The following is a 15,223-nucleotide window of genomic DNA, read 5'->3' on the forward strand; positions in this document are numbered from 1 at the left end:
TGGTAAAAATTAAGTTATACTATCTTGTGCTGTGCTGTGCTGGGTCACTCAGTCATGTTCTTCTCTTTGTGACCCCATGGACTGCAGGACTGCATCTGTCCATGGGGATTCTCCAGGCAAGAATACTGGAATGGGTTGCCATGCCCTTCTCCAGGGAATCTTCCCAACTAGGGAAGATCAGGGATCGAATTCAATCTCCCACATTGCAGGCAGATTCTTTTATCACCTGAGTCACCAGGGAAGCCCTATCATCTATGTATACACTCTAATCAGAGTTACACTTTAAAAAACTCAAACCTGGGAAAAGAAAGTAAGTTGTTTCATAAAAACTTTGAGTGATACCGTATCATGGATTCTTTTTTTCAGAACTGCCATATAATCATCAAAAAGAATTTAAAACAAACATACATGAAGAAACATTAAGTAAAGAAAGTTATGCAAGAATATCTACTAAAAACAAAACTCTAAAGCAGAATAAAAACTGTTACATTAGCTTGATGTGGTAACTTTCAATAAATATTTACACACACACACACACACACACACGAGTAAATGTAAATATATACGTGTGTGTGTGTACATCTATGTGTAAAATAAAATTAATCTAGTTTTGAAAAACAAAGACATACTATTATGTGTTAGTCACTGAAGAACCTAGTTACAAAACTGAGACAGATCCACATAATTAGAAACGTCAAGAATTTCTATCCCAAAGAGATTTCTTAGGACCATCTAGGAATCAGTAACACATAATGTTATATTTCAGGAAAACACAAATTTGACACTGTGCCCTTCAAAGCACAAAAATCTCATTTTTAAATTAACACAGTACCTTGGAATTACAGCTCAAAAGCACACTCATTGCAGGATTCATCACTTATTACCTTGAACTGTCTCATGTAAATATCTTATCTCATTATGCACAGTTCCTCTGAGAGAAATGTCTGTCAAAGTTTACAGGGAGTATATCTAACGAAATATACATAGCTAAATTTATAATAACTATAACCAGACTACCCCAATAACCCAAATCATCAATGAGCCTACCTATTTCAGATCAGAGGCTGAGGCACAAACAGACCTTAATCACCTCTACCTCTGGTCTAGGAAGACCAGAGTCTGAGCAGCTCCGGGAGCTGGTAAGGGACAGGGAAGCCTGGGGTGCTGCAGTCCATGGATCGCAAAGAGTAGGACACGCCTGAGCAACTGAACTGACTGACTGACTGACGCATATATATCCCTGCCCAAAGTAACCACTGCAACCTCGGGAAAGACCTGTATCATTCAATTTCAGAAACTGAACACTCTAAGGCTGTGTGACCAACACATCATTTAAAAATCACTGCTTTAAGTATTTCAGGTACCCTTTATTGCTTTCTAGGCATAGCAGAGATATATAAATAATCAAGGCTTTTAAATCTGAACTTAATAAAAACAGGCCTTTAAAATTTGTCCTCAAACTTATACCTGAGTTAATTATTTGCAATAAGGAAAAGATTAAGTATTGTAAATAATAAAAGTAACACTATAGCAAAATAACACATATTTGGTCTATCTACGGTGAACTGCCAGTATACAAAAAGCAACTTGAAGATGTTATAAGTGGCTGTGGAATGTCTGTCCCATGATTTAGTTTTTCATTTCCCACAAATCACAAGTACCTTTTTACGTACAAGTATATCTCCCTTTTAATAGAACTCTAATATCCCAATATAACTTACTCATGTGATGGAACAGGAGCTGAAACAGGAGCTGATTCAGGCATTTTGGGTGCAGCTGTGGCAGAAGCATTCTCAGATATAGTTTTATTTCCTAATTTAAGAAAGATGTCCATATTGAGTTTAATTTTAAAAAGCTATACCATGAATATATTTCACTATAACAAATAAGGAACTTTAGATTCTCAAGGGAGAAGAAAAAAAGTCAAACAGGTTTACTACTGCAGACTCTGCTTTTTTTTTCCCATCAAGTTCTTTTAAAAAGAAATAATCATTGAAAGTCACAACTATAAGTAGTGCATATTCTTTCTCAACTTCTCAGAAAATTAAAGCAAGTAAGATAACTATGAGTTTTGTGTAATCTTACATGATTAACAAGATACTGGAGTTACTAAAGAGAATAAGAAGAAATAAATGGGACATTTTAAGTTTGCACTTAGTACTAAATTTTATTGAAGTATATTTGACATACAACATTATATTCATTTTCATGTGTATAATGTAGCGATTTGACATTTGTATACACTGCAAAATGATCACCACAATAAGTCTGGCTGCCATCTGCCACCACATTGCATTCCCCATGTTATATATTACAACCCCATGACTTATTTTATAACTGGAGTGAAGTATTTTTGAAAACAAAAAAAGGGCAAGATTGTTTCCCCTTGTTCATAATATTCATATTTCTATTATTTTCTAAATTGAATTGCTATTTGATAAATAAAAGCATACTTCAAGTAACCATTAGAGTATCAAAACCTCAGGAAAGAACTAAGGATAAAATCATTACTTCTACAGCAGGTTAAGAGTGAAAAATCAAATTAATGATTTTTATATAGACAAGATCCTATTTATTAAAGAGAATTTGTGAAATTCAAATAAACAATGAATAATAGAAGATTGGCAAGTTCCTTTGAATGGTTTCTATATTTCTAAATAAAAAATCAAACTGCTTGGCTTATTAATTAATTTTACTAACTAGGAAGACCCCTGGAGTATCATATATTTAAAAGACCCATAAAATGATTAGGTACCTTCCGGCAGGTCTTCAGTTTTTGCTCCCAGAATATTAGCGGCAATATTCACCATATTTAGAATGGCATCTAAAACAAAATTCAATCAGAAGAGAATACTAATACACCTAAATATTTTCATATAACTTGATATCAGATAGTAAAAAACCATTTGTAATGGTCTCTTTGCATTTTTTGGACTAATTATCTTTTTGCTCACCTTACTATTTTAGTCCAATAAAGGATACAAATTTCAGGCAAAAAGTATTATATATAAATCTGTTATGTTCAGAAGGATTTTTAAATCTAATTATACTTGTTTTTTACAAAACTTCCCCAAACCTTTTAGCAAATACTACCTTCCGCATATCATAAGATTCAAATATAATTCAGCATATAGCCTGCACTGAGACAGGAATGAAATGTGACAACCAAAACCCATAATTTACAGCAAAGCCTTTTTTTTTTTAAAAGAAAAGGTTCTACAGTTTAAACCAAAAACAAACAAAAAATCCTTTTCCTAAACATGTGACTTTCATAGGTAAAAATAAATAAGTTGGGAAGATTATTCTTCAAAGGACAGCAGAAAGGCTGTTTTCAACTATGAATGTAAAATATCTAAGTAATATGGTTAAATCCCAAATTGACACTGCATAGAATCATTCCTTTGATGACTTGTAACAATGTTTTATGGACAATAAATGACAAATTCTCTTCTGAACTGGGTGAATATGGGCATGGAAAGATGAATTAAAAGTCAAAGTCATAAAACTTAAGTGCTGTAGGTAAAGCAATCTGCATACTTTCTAATTCTTCCTCTCTTTCCAAAGAGGTTATCTCAATGATGAGTAAAGTGCTACAAACCTTAGTATCTACATAAATGGCTGAAGATACATGAGGACCACAAAATATAACAACTCCATAAAAAGCTGGCTTGGAATAGAAGACTTCCTTCTAGTAATTTAATGTAATTTCACAGAAAATTAAATTCCAACTCCAATCTAATCTCTGAAATTCTACTAGAAGGTAATTCACCAGGTTTTTCTACCATTAAAATACTAACATCTGGCAGGGGCTACATATTAAACCTCATCACTGTTTTCCAATTTGGTTTCCTTTCCTAAAAGAGATCCGAGTTTTCATCACACTTTCATGAAAACCAGAGATGTGAGAAGTAGGAAAGGATCTAAAGAAGGAAAAGCTAGCATATCCAGAAGGTTGGGAACAAGCCAAGCACTGTCACCTGGTGCTGATACTATAAACATATGCTTTATGACAGGTAAAAACAGTAGGAGATTTTAGACTTTTAAATGTGATAACTAGTAGTACATAATTATTAATTTTAAACTTTACATAACTATGATTCTATAATCGGAAAGACAACAAGCAGTGGTACTTTGTTTCTAATCATTAACACACAAAAGCTTTATATTTGCTTTTGAAATATCTAGGATTATAGGTCAACCGTTGTCCTTTCACCTGGGAAATTGTTAAAACAGAGAAGCAGTCTTAGATCTTAGGCTAAAGAGACACCTCAGCATAAAAACAGGAAATGGAAACTCCATTCCCTTATAAACAAAAATTAAGTAGCAATGGAAACTCTATTTCCTCATAAATCAAATTTTAATGTCAACCAATACTGCAAGGAGATCAAACCAGTCAATCCTAAAGGAAATCAGTCCTGAAGATTCATTGGAAGGACTGATGCTGAAGCTCCAATACTTTGGCCACTTGCTGTGAAGAGCCAACTGATTAGAAAAGACCCTGATGCTGGGAAAGATTGAAGGCAGGAGGAGAAGGGGACGACAGAGAATGAGATGGTTGGATGACCCTATGGACATGAGTCTGAGCAAGCTCCGGGAGTTGGTAATGGACAGGGAAGCCTGGCATGTTGCAGTCCACGGGGTCACAAAGGGTCAGGACAAGACTGAGCTACTGAACTGCACTGAATATTGCAACAGTAGTATCTGATCCTCTAAGGAGCCTGACAGTTGAAGATCAATCACAACTGACTGCTCACGGAACCAAAATTCTGAAATTAAGTCTATATTCTAAGTCCCTTGTGCTTGCTTCAAAGGGCAATCTTACCTCAGATTTCAAATTTTTGCATTTAAATTTTTTGGTATTATTATTAAAAGCTTTAAAAGTGTGTATCTGTTAATCTGTGTAAAGAAAGTTTTAGAGTATTATTTTTTAATGTAAATTTTTATACTAGTACCTAAAATAAGGAAGATTTATACATACTACTCATCATTTAAAAATATTAACAAAATATAACAAAAATATAACAAAAGTAAAATCTGGCAAATTCTTCTTTCTCAGCCCATCTAACGTATAAGAAATAATCTTGCTATGTTCACAGGATGCTGTCAAATACAGTTTTTTTCTTTTGCGAGAAAGCAGCTTTGTGAATTTTCTTACCAGTCTCACTTTGCATCCAAACACATGACTACTCGTCACGATCACAATCTAATCACTGAAAAGCCTTCAGAAAGGCTAAAGGGTAAAAGTGACAATTTGGAATATAGCGCCATGCTAGACACCTGCTCTCAACTTCTCATGGATTTGCCAATTCCTTTCTCTTGAATTGGGTAACTTTTCATCCCATCCCAGTACTTTAGGAATGAAACTCTCTCCTAGGGACCAAATATCAATATGTTATATACACTAAGTCCCCAACACACCAATGGCTCTTTTTGATATAGAAAACCAAATGCCTCTGCTACAACACAAGAAGACAAACCGGTGAAAAAACTACTTCCTCCTATGTGTACTGAGCTACTAACTGCAACACGCCTACCTTCATTCTCTGTTCCTTCTAGGATCTTAAAATAAATACATTCATAAAAAGTATTCTGACTTAAAACAAAAACTACACTTTGTCTTAAACTTATACAGAAAGAGAAGCAGAAATCTGGCCCTGAGCAAATCTGATGACTCTAATAAAATACAGATCATATTTAGGAGTAAAGGCAGACTTGCAAGAATATCAAAGAAGAGAGTGGCCTGGAAGACCCACATGACCAAGCACAAGTAGAGCAGATTGATACGAAGAATTTCTGTTGATGTAAAATATTTAAATGTTCTGGCTCAAGAATGTAAACAAAAGATTCAGGCAGAAGAGTCCCAGAAATGGCATACATATAAAGCCAAGAATGCTGCTCTAAGATAGCAGTCTCTCCCTTTCTGGAAGTTCAGTAAATTATATAATACCAAAAATGTCTAAATAAGCAGCATGCATACTCTTTGACAACCAAGTCCCATTAGAAGCAACATATTCTGGTGATGTATATTTCCTGTGACTACCAACTACTCAATAGCAAAAGAAAAAAAGAGTTTCTCTTTTAAAGGCACAGAATTCTGTTTTGGAGATATTATGTAAATATTAAAAATAAATTAGGTGCAAAATTGGCCAATTTCAAGCTAATTTAGAAAGTGGTGATGATTATAGTCAAATTCAGACATTCCACTGCTAGAGACGAGCTCTTTGGCCTGATTCCACCTTGTTATTTCTTCCTATATTACACTGAAGGAAGTTCCTAGCTCAGGCTCAAAACCAGTCTAGACTATTCAGAGAAAATCAGAAGGATATAGGTATCGAAGGCATCAGTATTAGGTCATGCTTATTAACTTAATGACAGCAAAGTCTTATCACTCAGCTACTACTGCCTCTCTTGTTTTGAAACGCCAAGAAATGGATATCTTTTTAAACCTCTCATGCTTGGGCTCAGCTGATATCCTCCCATCCACCTTGTCTCACTATACAAAATTTTTCAATACCTAGGAACACTGGAAGGTAAATGGACTGCTCTTCCAGAAAGCCATGGAAACAAAAATGAAATGTGTTACCAAGAAACATATCTTCAAGGAAAAAGATCCAGAAAATAGGATCTATGTCTCATTCTATGTCTCATTAATTAAAATAATTAAAATTCTACATCTCACTAATTAAAATAATACATCAGCCAGAGAAGTGATTACAAATAGGGAAATGTCCTCTACTGAAAACATTTTAATGCTGTCTTGGGAGTTAATCCCATAGGAAGATAGAGAAAGAAAGCAAAATTATCAACAAAAATTTCCCTTATCTAAAACTATAGTAAATCATTACTTCTGGAAGGTGCCCCTTTGTTCCCAGTAACCACCAAAAACTAGAGAACTTTTAGTCTGGGGCTATTTTCTGACCCTTAAAATAACAATGCCGCCTCACAGCTAAATCAGCATTACTGAATTATTATATGATGACTATTACATAATGTAGTTTTTAAACTACAAATTTAAGGACACGAACAAACATATTAACATCCAATTAAATAAAACAGCATCATTGTCTCACTCCTAAAAAAGTACCCCATAGCAAATGAGGCACCTGTTTTTATTTTTTATTTATTTTTGAGGCACCTGTTTTTAATGCTATCATCAGCAGATATTGCTAAGGATACACTTAAAAGCAGTCAATAATATCTAAAAAGTCAGGTGAGTAGGAACAGAGTCAAAATATATTAAGCTAATCTACCACAAAGTTAAATATTACATAAAAACATTCCCTTTATGCAGTTATTTTTTAATATTCTTTTTCCTATTCCCTAAAAAAGTCTACTGAAATCTATAGTCTTCTATAGAGAGGGAGAGGACAAGAAGGGAAGAAAGGGAAAAAGATAAAAGATGAAAAGAAAGACAAGTGACTCTTAATTCCATATAGTGTAGCCACCCAAATATCTACTTAGGTATAGATACTACTGGTTGAGTACCTTAAAAAGCTATGAGGACAATATACACAGTGAGCCTGGGATTCAAACAACTCAAGAGTAAAAGAAAAATGCACAAATCATCTTCTATGTTATACTAAGATTTACTTTCAATAAATTCAATTATTAACCTCCAAATAAAAAGGCTTTATTTTGGGGGACTAACCAAAAATAACAAATGTAAAGTATACCTATCTGCATTCTAACAGTAAAAATAAACTGTCAGTAGGTAAAGGTCTTTCCAGGAGTCTACTTGGCTAGCCTAACTATAAGTTCAGATAATAGCTTGGCAAGACAAGAAGCTAAACAACTAATATCTTAGTCACTTCTTCTTTTTTCAGTTTACAAAGAGTGTATTATTATTGCTATTATTGTTACTGCTTGGGAATCATCATTATCATGAATAAGAACAGCCTTTATGCTTTATAATTAATCAGGAAACTAACCATACCCATACATTAACAAATCCTCATTTGGTAGGATTTCACTGATGAGTACCACTTCTAAAATAAACTCCTTTCCTACCAAGTATGATTACCTAGATGCTCTTATTTATATGGTCCAGGACCTCTTTAATAATTCTTTCCCCAAGTAAATTCATATCCCATTCTTCACTCTAAGGAACTTGCCTAAAAATATAACTACTTCATTTTTGTAAAAGAACTGACCTATGCTTGCATTTTGCCTCTCCTCTTTATTTACATATATTCTTTCTATTTTACTCCTATGAAAATACTTCTGAAAAGTATTCTTTGATTTCAACTCAAAAGTTCAACACTAGGACAGAAGGAGTCCCCTAAACTTCAAAACAAAATGTTCACATATGCCAGGAAATAGAAGTTGAGATATACTTTAATAATAGTGACTAGAAAAACCCCCAAATACTCACTCGTAGCAGAACCAAGAAGGTTTTTTGAGGACTTATCCTCCCCAGTATTATAATCCAGTGGGTAATCTGCTCAAAGAGAAAATGAAGGTTAATTATGCTGACAACTATCTCAGATGATATGTTTAAAAGCACAAATTAAGTCTTGTCAAGTCAGTTGACAAAACAATTTTACAGTTTTCATTAGTTTCAAGCACATTCACAAAAAAGGAAATTCATAAGCCATTTATCAAACAGATAAAAACCAAAGAATATATTTCTACTGCTCACAAAAATTTTAATCACATTTATAAGACTTTTATTCAAGCTTTCAGTGTAGTTTACCAACCCCTAGTAAATCACTTCACTTATGGGAAAACTAGGAAATGCAAAAATTAAATTTTTCAGACTACAGTTTAAGACATCTTAAAACAAGAACTTAATAAAATAGAAATGAAAGGTGTCATAAAACATTCTCTGACCTCTGCAGGCTCATGGGAATTTCTCAAAAACTCATGTCTCAATATGCTTGCTCTTAGGCTAAAGGCAAATCAAAGAAATTCATGCTCAATTTTACTATGTCAGTTGCCTTTGAGTAACAGGCTTTTGGGCCTGGCATAGCGATATAACCGTAATTTATTAACACTGGGTTAATGGAAGGGAGTTTCAAGTCACAAATAACTGACTGACAACAGAAAATTATTTTAGAAAATAGGTTTAGGAGAAACTTAGTTACTAGGGTTAAAAACAAGGAAAAAACTAAAGACTAATCATCATGTGATCTTTTTAAGTGACCTACATTTATCCATTTAAAAAACAAAAAAATATACATAATTAGTTACTTTTTAAAAATCACTCACCATAGTCCTCATCAAATAATTCTTGACGTTCTGACTGGTACTGGGAATCAGCAATCTCTTCATATTCTTCCACCATGCTAGTGCCAAATACCCTGTTAACAATAATTTCATTGAAGTTTTTCATTGAAGTCTTGTTAAGACTCATCTCTTCATAATAAATGACAAACTATAATAATTTTGGTTATGTTTTAACGGTCATTAACTTCTGGACTCAAAAATAATGACTTTCAATCCACTGTTTTCATTAGAATGTTAATCTATTTAAGGCATTTAAAAATATAATGACTAGTAAGCCAATGACTTATTGGCCTAAGACGTTCCCATTTATTTATCATCATATCAAGCAAGCTAAATCGAACACATAAAATGAAGGTTCTTTTTTCCTAACAAAGGAAATTTTTTTTTTTAAGGAGGATTCACAAGTTTCGGTTTATTCAGATTGTGAAACTTACATAGCAGTTTAAAGAAATCAGAAATATACTATTACAATCATTATCAAATCATATTGATAGATACAAAATGAAACTGCAAGATATATATAGTTTAGCATAAAAAATTTTAAATACTTTTCTCAAGGATATAATTATGAATATAAATTATCAAAAAAATTAGAAATGATACATGCCAGATTCCTATCTAAATTTTTACACTTTTCTAAACTGTATGCAAAAGGAAGAAAGGTTTAGCAGTATATTTTTTATGGTGTTATCTGCACGTAATAACAAATTATTTCTTCACTTTAAATACACTGGAATTTTTATGTTGCCTTTTTTTCTTTTTAAACCACTTGGTAAATTTTTTTGCTCTGTATTACCTTATAAGGCTTAATGGACAAAAGTGCTCTGATCCAAAATGTGATACCAACTCCACCTAAAGAACAAAAGCACACAAAATGGGAAGCCAGCACAGTGTATGTGAGATTATCTAACAAAATATCCAGTGTTTTCATTATGACATTTCTAAAAATAAAGTCCTAATTTTCCCCAAAACTAGTATTTGTAAAGCTTTTTCTTTGCCACGCAATAATATGCAATGCCCTATTATTCAATATTGCAAAAGAGAAGGTTGCTAACCTTTATGTACTTGATGAACATCTGAAGCAAGAGAAAGGAAAAGAAAAAGAAATCAGTTCCAAAGTCTGAATAACATGCCATAAGCAACATTCAATATTTGTAAATTATATTGTATAATTATAGGAAGCAATATACTGTGATGGATAACATTGTAGTACTCATTTCTTTGCAGAAACCAAAGCAATGATTTGCATTTATTTTTACCATCACAACTAGAAAATATAGTGCAACTGTAATGAAATAAATTAACTTTAACCTAAAATCCACTGCTGCTGTTTTATTTATCCATTAGATATGAAAGCATTCTAAAAGTAATTAAAGCATATCTAGAAATAACCTGCCTTATATTACACTAAATATTATAAATGTTATCATGTATATACCTACATATTAATACATTGATACATGTATGTAGCTATACATATCTATGAACATACATATTGATAAAAAGATTAACATAATAAAAAATATTTATTCTTGCACAATACTGTACACAAACTATTTTGGGGAAACTTGGATTTCTGATATGCTGCTATTTTAAGTATAACTTATAGAACTAGAGGATATTTATCAATTCATTTTTAAAATATAAGCGATTAAAAAGCATTTTTTAAATATGGGTTTTAATTCTTTTGGGATGAGCAAAACTCAAGTAAACTTATATAACATTTATCAGTATAAAATAAGAATCAGAAGTAAATGTTTTCTGCTTTTAGGTTTAAATATACCAAAAAAGGCTTTTAAGAAAACCAGTCATCAAAATGCTCTATAGTCTCTCATTATAAAGAGGACAAAGTAGGGAGCTTTATACAGGATTTTTTTGTATCACCAATAAAATGTTCTGTTATTAACAAAGTAGACACTATAAAGAATGATTCTTGGAACTATTTCATAACATGTGAGTTGTTTTAATTGCAAAATCAGGTACAACTGTATCATCTGCCAAAGTATTTTATATATTTTTTTCGGCATCACAGTGTAGAAACTGCTACATAAAAAGGTCATTAAACTGGTTCAGAATTCACTTTAAAAAGAAACTGAAAATTTATCATCATTTTTCTGAACACTGTTGAATCATTAACTGAAAATATCAATTGAACTTTAAAAAACAGCATTTTTATACAAGTATTTTTATAGTGAGAGTAGGAATACTACAAGTTTACCCATTTACAGAAGCCAATTTAATACATGCTTACAAAAGACACAGACAGTAAAATCCCGAGAGAGGAGTAGGCAGGTATAAGTTTTCACATTGAAAGAAGAAATAACTAAGAAGAAAATTAGAGCTGCTGTCATTCCAAAAGGTCTTACTAACAACACAGTTGTACTTTAAGGTATGACTATAGTATTATAAAGAAAAAAAAAAAGGAGGAAATAAAGAGGAGTAAGAAATTCCCATATTTTGTCTAAATTCAATTCAAGAGTGATAATAATTCTATTTTGGTAGATAATTCCACCTCAACACTGGTGAGGGAAGAAGTAGAAATGTATTTATGGCTTTTATTAGAGTACAGTTCATTTACAATGTTGCATTAGTTTCCGCTGTACAGCAAGGTCTATCAGGTACACACACACACACACACACACTCTTCGCTTCCTCACCCACACAGGTCACTGCAGAGCACTGAGCGGACACACACACACACACACACACTCTCTCTCTCTCTCTCCCCGCATCCTCACCCACACAGGTCACTGCAGAGCACTGAGCGGACACACACACACACACACACACTCTCTCTCTCTCCGCATCCTCACCCACACAGGTCACTGCAGAGCACTGAGCGGACACACACACACACACACACACTCTCTCTCTCTCTCACACACACACACACACACACACACACACACACACACTCTCTCTCTCTCTCTTCGCATCCTCACCCACACAGGTCACTGCAGAGCACTGAGCGGACACACACACACACACACACACTCTCTCTCCACCCACACAGGTCACTGCAGAGCACTGAGCGGACGCGGACACACACACACACACTCTCTCTCTCTCTCTCTCTCTCTCTTCGCATCCTCACCCACACAGGTCACTGCAGAGCACTGAGCGGAGTCTCCCGCACTGCGCTGCATGCAGGTCCTGACCGGTGACTGATGTTATGACAGAGTCTGCATGTGTCAGTCCCAGTCTGCCCGTTTCCCTCTCCTCCTACCCTCCACCTTACACCCTGCTAACCATGAGTTTGTTTTCTACATCTGTAGCTCTATTCCTGTTTGTAAGCAGTTCATTTGTACCATTTTTTAGATTCTACATATAAGCAATATCACATGATATTTATCTTTCACTGTCTTTATTTCTCTCAGTACGACAATTTCTAGGTCTATCCGTGTTGCTGCAAATGGCGTTATTTTGTTCTCTTTTATAGCTGAATAATATTCCATTGTATATATGTACCACAGCTTTTTTATCCATTCTTCTGTTAATGGACATTTAGGTTGCAGCAGGAATTTAAACAGTTAAAACTTTATTTGAAATTGTTACTTAGACATATAATATTTCACCTGAATATACAAAAGACAAAAAGCTATAATGATAAATAACTGGGCATTAAAATAGAAATCTCAGAATCAGATTCTAATAAGAAACCAGACCTGCTTTAAAGACAGCAGTGAGTAACTGATTCAGGTTTTAAAATATAAAGAAATATAATACTATAAAGATGATATGTCATATCAAGACTTCAAAAATATTAAAGAGTTATAATTTGGAATTTCATCAAAGCCACAGATATCAAAAAACTAGCCTAGGTTTCCAGTTACATAAAAGGGAATGTATTAGTATCTGTCCCATAAAATAATATATTCAAGAAAGAATTATTTTATTAAAAGGAATACAGCAATACATTTCCTCTTAATTTTTCTTATTTCTATACAGGTGAGATACTAAGTATAAGTAACAGGTATGTTTCATTATAGAACATAGTTCTGTACAGATAAACATTACCTTCACATATTTTGCATACATCTGTTCATCTAAAGGGAAACTCTGGACATTCCTCTCATCTCTACCATGGAAAGTACCCAGCTTAATCCATTTGTTTGTGGGGTATCTAGAAAATAAAAAAAAATATTAACATTCCTTTTTAGAAAATCATAAACCACACATTGAGAGGTCTTATCATTTTCAAATCAGATCTTGTACTTTTTTTTTCCCCTCTCCAGGTAACACATTCACTTAACATAGTTTAAATATGAGTTAAGCATCAAGTTGAATAAATACATTTCCTTTTCCAACTAAACTCTTGACAGGTCTCTCCTTATGAAGAAAGACTATCTTGAAAAATCACACTATCAAATAGAAGACAAGAGGAAGACAAAAAGGACCAGGATTGCCTCTTGGAGTTTTAGAGGGCTTCCAAGTAAACTGGAGGCTTTAAAACAGAAAGTAGCCAAGAGAGTGTTTTGGAAGGATGAGGTACTACTCTTTATGTACCAGTAAGTGTGTGATCAGCTTGGTGCTTTTGAACTGTGGTATTGAAGAAGACTCTTGAGAGTCCCTTGGATTGCAAAGAGATCCAACCAGTCCATCCTAAAGGAGATCAGTCCTGGGTGTTCATTGGAAGGACTGATGTTGAAGCTGAAACTACAATACTCTGGCCACCTGATGCGAAGAGCTGACTCATTTGAAAAGACCCTGATGCTGGGAAAGATTGAGGGCAGGAGAAGGGGACGACAGAGGATGAGATGGTTGGATGGCAATGGACATGAGTTTGGGTGGACTCCGGGAGTTGGTGATGGACAGGAAGGCCTGGCGTGCTGCAGTTCATGGGGTCGCAAAGAGTCGGACACGACTGAGCGACTGAACTGAACTGAAGTGTGCAATGATATAAAGCATAAGTACTGGTTGAAAGGGAAACAGAAAAACTCCTTTACTATCATATTTGAATTTCACAGCACTTACACAGCTTTTCCCATTTTAAAGGAAATCTAATGCAAAATCCAAAACTACTGTTTTTCTTTACTACAGCATTTATAGAATCCCTCAAAGTAATGAGTATTCTCTTATCACATTAAAAAAACACACTTTACTTGTCATAGCTGAACACATTCATTTGACAGGTAAGAAAATTACAGCTTGGGGAAAAAGGAAATGATCTGAGCAAAGTTAGTTAAAGAAAAATGAGTAAGAGATCTTGAGAAATCATTTTGAAAACTGTATATAGGCAATGCTACATGTAGGGTAGGGGAAGAAACACCACAGAAAACTCTTAATGGTCAGTAATAAAGGGATCAAGTAAATAACAGCATCCTACATGGTACATTGTGGGCACTCAAAAAGCATTTATGGAATGAACAAATACCTCCATCTGGAGGAAAATATCAAGTATTTATTAAAAATGATGTGTTTAAAATTAAAAAAAGGATATTCTCAAGATGTAAGCATTGAAACTGATTTTTGATAGGACTATAAATATATAAATGTGTATAAAAGACTGGAAGGGATGTATTAAAATGTTAATACAGGTATCTTTGATTGATAGAACTGGGATTCTCTACCAAATTCCTTGGAATGCATGTTTCTCTTATAATCACACATATATACCAAAGTTTTTAAAATATACTTTAACAAAAACATATGCTATAAAATGAGGTAAAATGAAATACTCATATGTTTTTAATAACTTTTTAAAGAAACATTCGGAAGCAATACAGCATAATAATTAAAAGTAAGGACTTCAAAGTCATAGAGATCTATGTTTGAATCTTGGTTGTACAACTCACAAATCACATGACCTACATAGGCTATTTAATCTCTCTCTGTTTCCTCATCTCATAAGGGAATAACATCAGAGGGTTGATATAAACACTATATAAGTTAATGAAAGTAAACTAACAAATGACTACCCTACAACAATATTATTACTGTTCTTACAAATGGATACAAGTTGATTAAAACAAAAAATAATTAAAGTTTTAAAACATGA

At 33.6% G+C, this 15,223-nt stretch overlaps 1 protein-coding gene across 7 annotated transcripts in view; it reads right to left on the reverse strand.

Annotated features, from left to right (window-relative positions):
* Positions 1 to 15,223, reverse strand: part of SUCO (SUN domain containing ossification factor) — a 96,295-nt gene that overhangs the window by 35,168 nt on the left and 45,904 nt on the right. For 5 of the 7 annotated variants that reach the window (XR_006272496.1, XM_043484562.1, XM_043484560.1 and 2 more), the window contains 7 exons: positions 13,243 to 13,348; positions 10,281 to 10,301; positions 10,022 to 10,077; positions 9,208 to 9,299; positions 8,372 to 8,437; positions 2,756 to 2,824; positions 1,722 to 1,812 (listed from right to left, as the gene is read on the reverse strand). Coding sequence is in view for 6 of the 7 variants with exons in the window: in XM_043484562.1 (XP_043340497.1) it covers positions 1,722 to 1,812; positions 2,756 to 2,824; positions 8,372 to 8,437; positions 9,208 to 9,299; positions 10,022 to 10,077; positions 10,281 to 10,301; positions 13,243 to 13,348 (501 nt within the window). In the remaining variant the exon portion in view is untranslated. The remainder of the gene's footprint in view (positions 1 to 1,721; positions 1,813 to 2,755; positions 2,825 to 8,371; positions 8,438 to 9,207; positions 9,300 to 10,021; positions 10,078 to 10,280; positions 10,302 to 13,242; positions 13,349 to 15,223) is intronic. The other 2 variants (XM_043484565.1, XM_043484561.1) reach the window with 1 other exon arrangement.

This window comes from Cervus canadensis, chromosome 13 (assembly GCF_019320065.1).
Source record: "Cervus canadensis isolate Bull #8, Minnesota chromosome 13, ASM1932006v1, whole genome shotgun sequence".
Taxonomy (NCBI): Eukaryota; Metazoa; Chordata; class Mammalia; order Artiodactyla; family Cervidae; genus Cervus; species Cervus canadensis.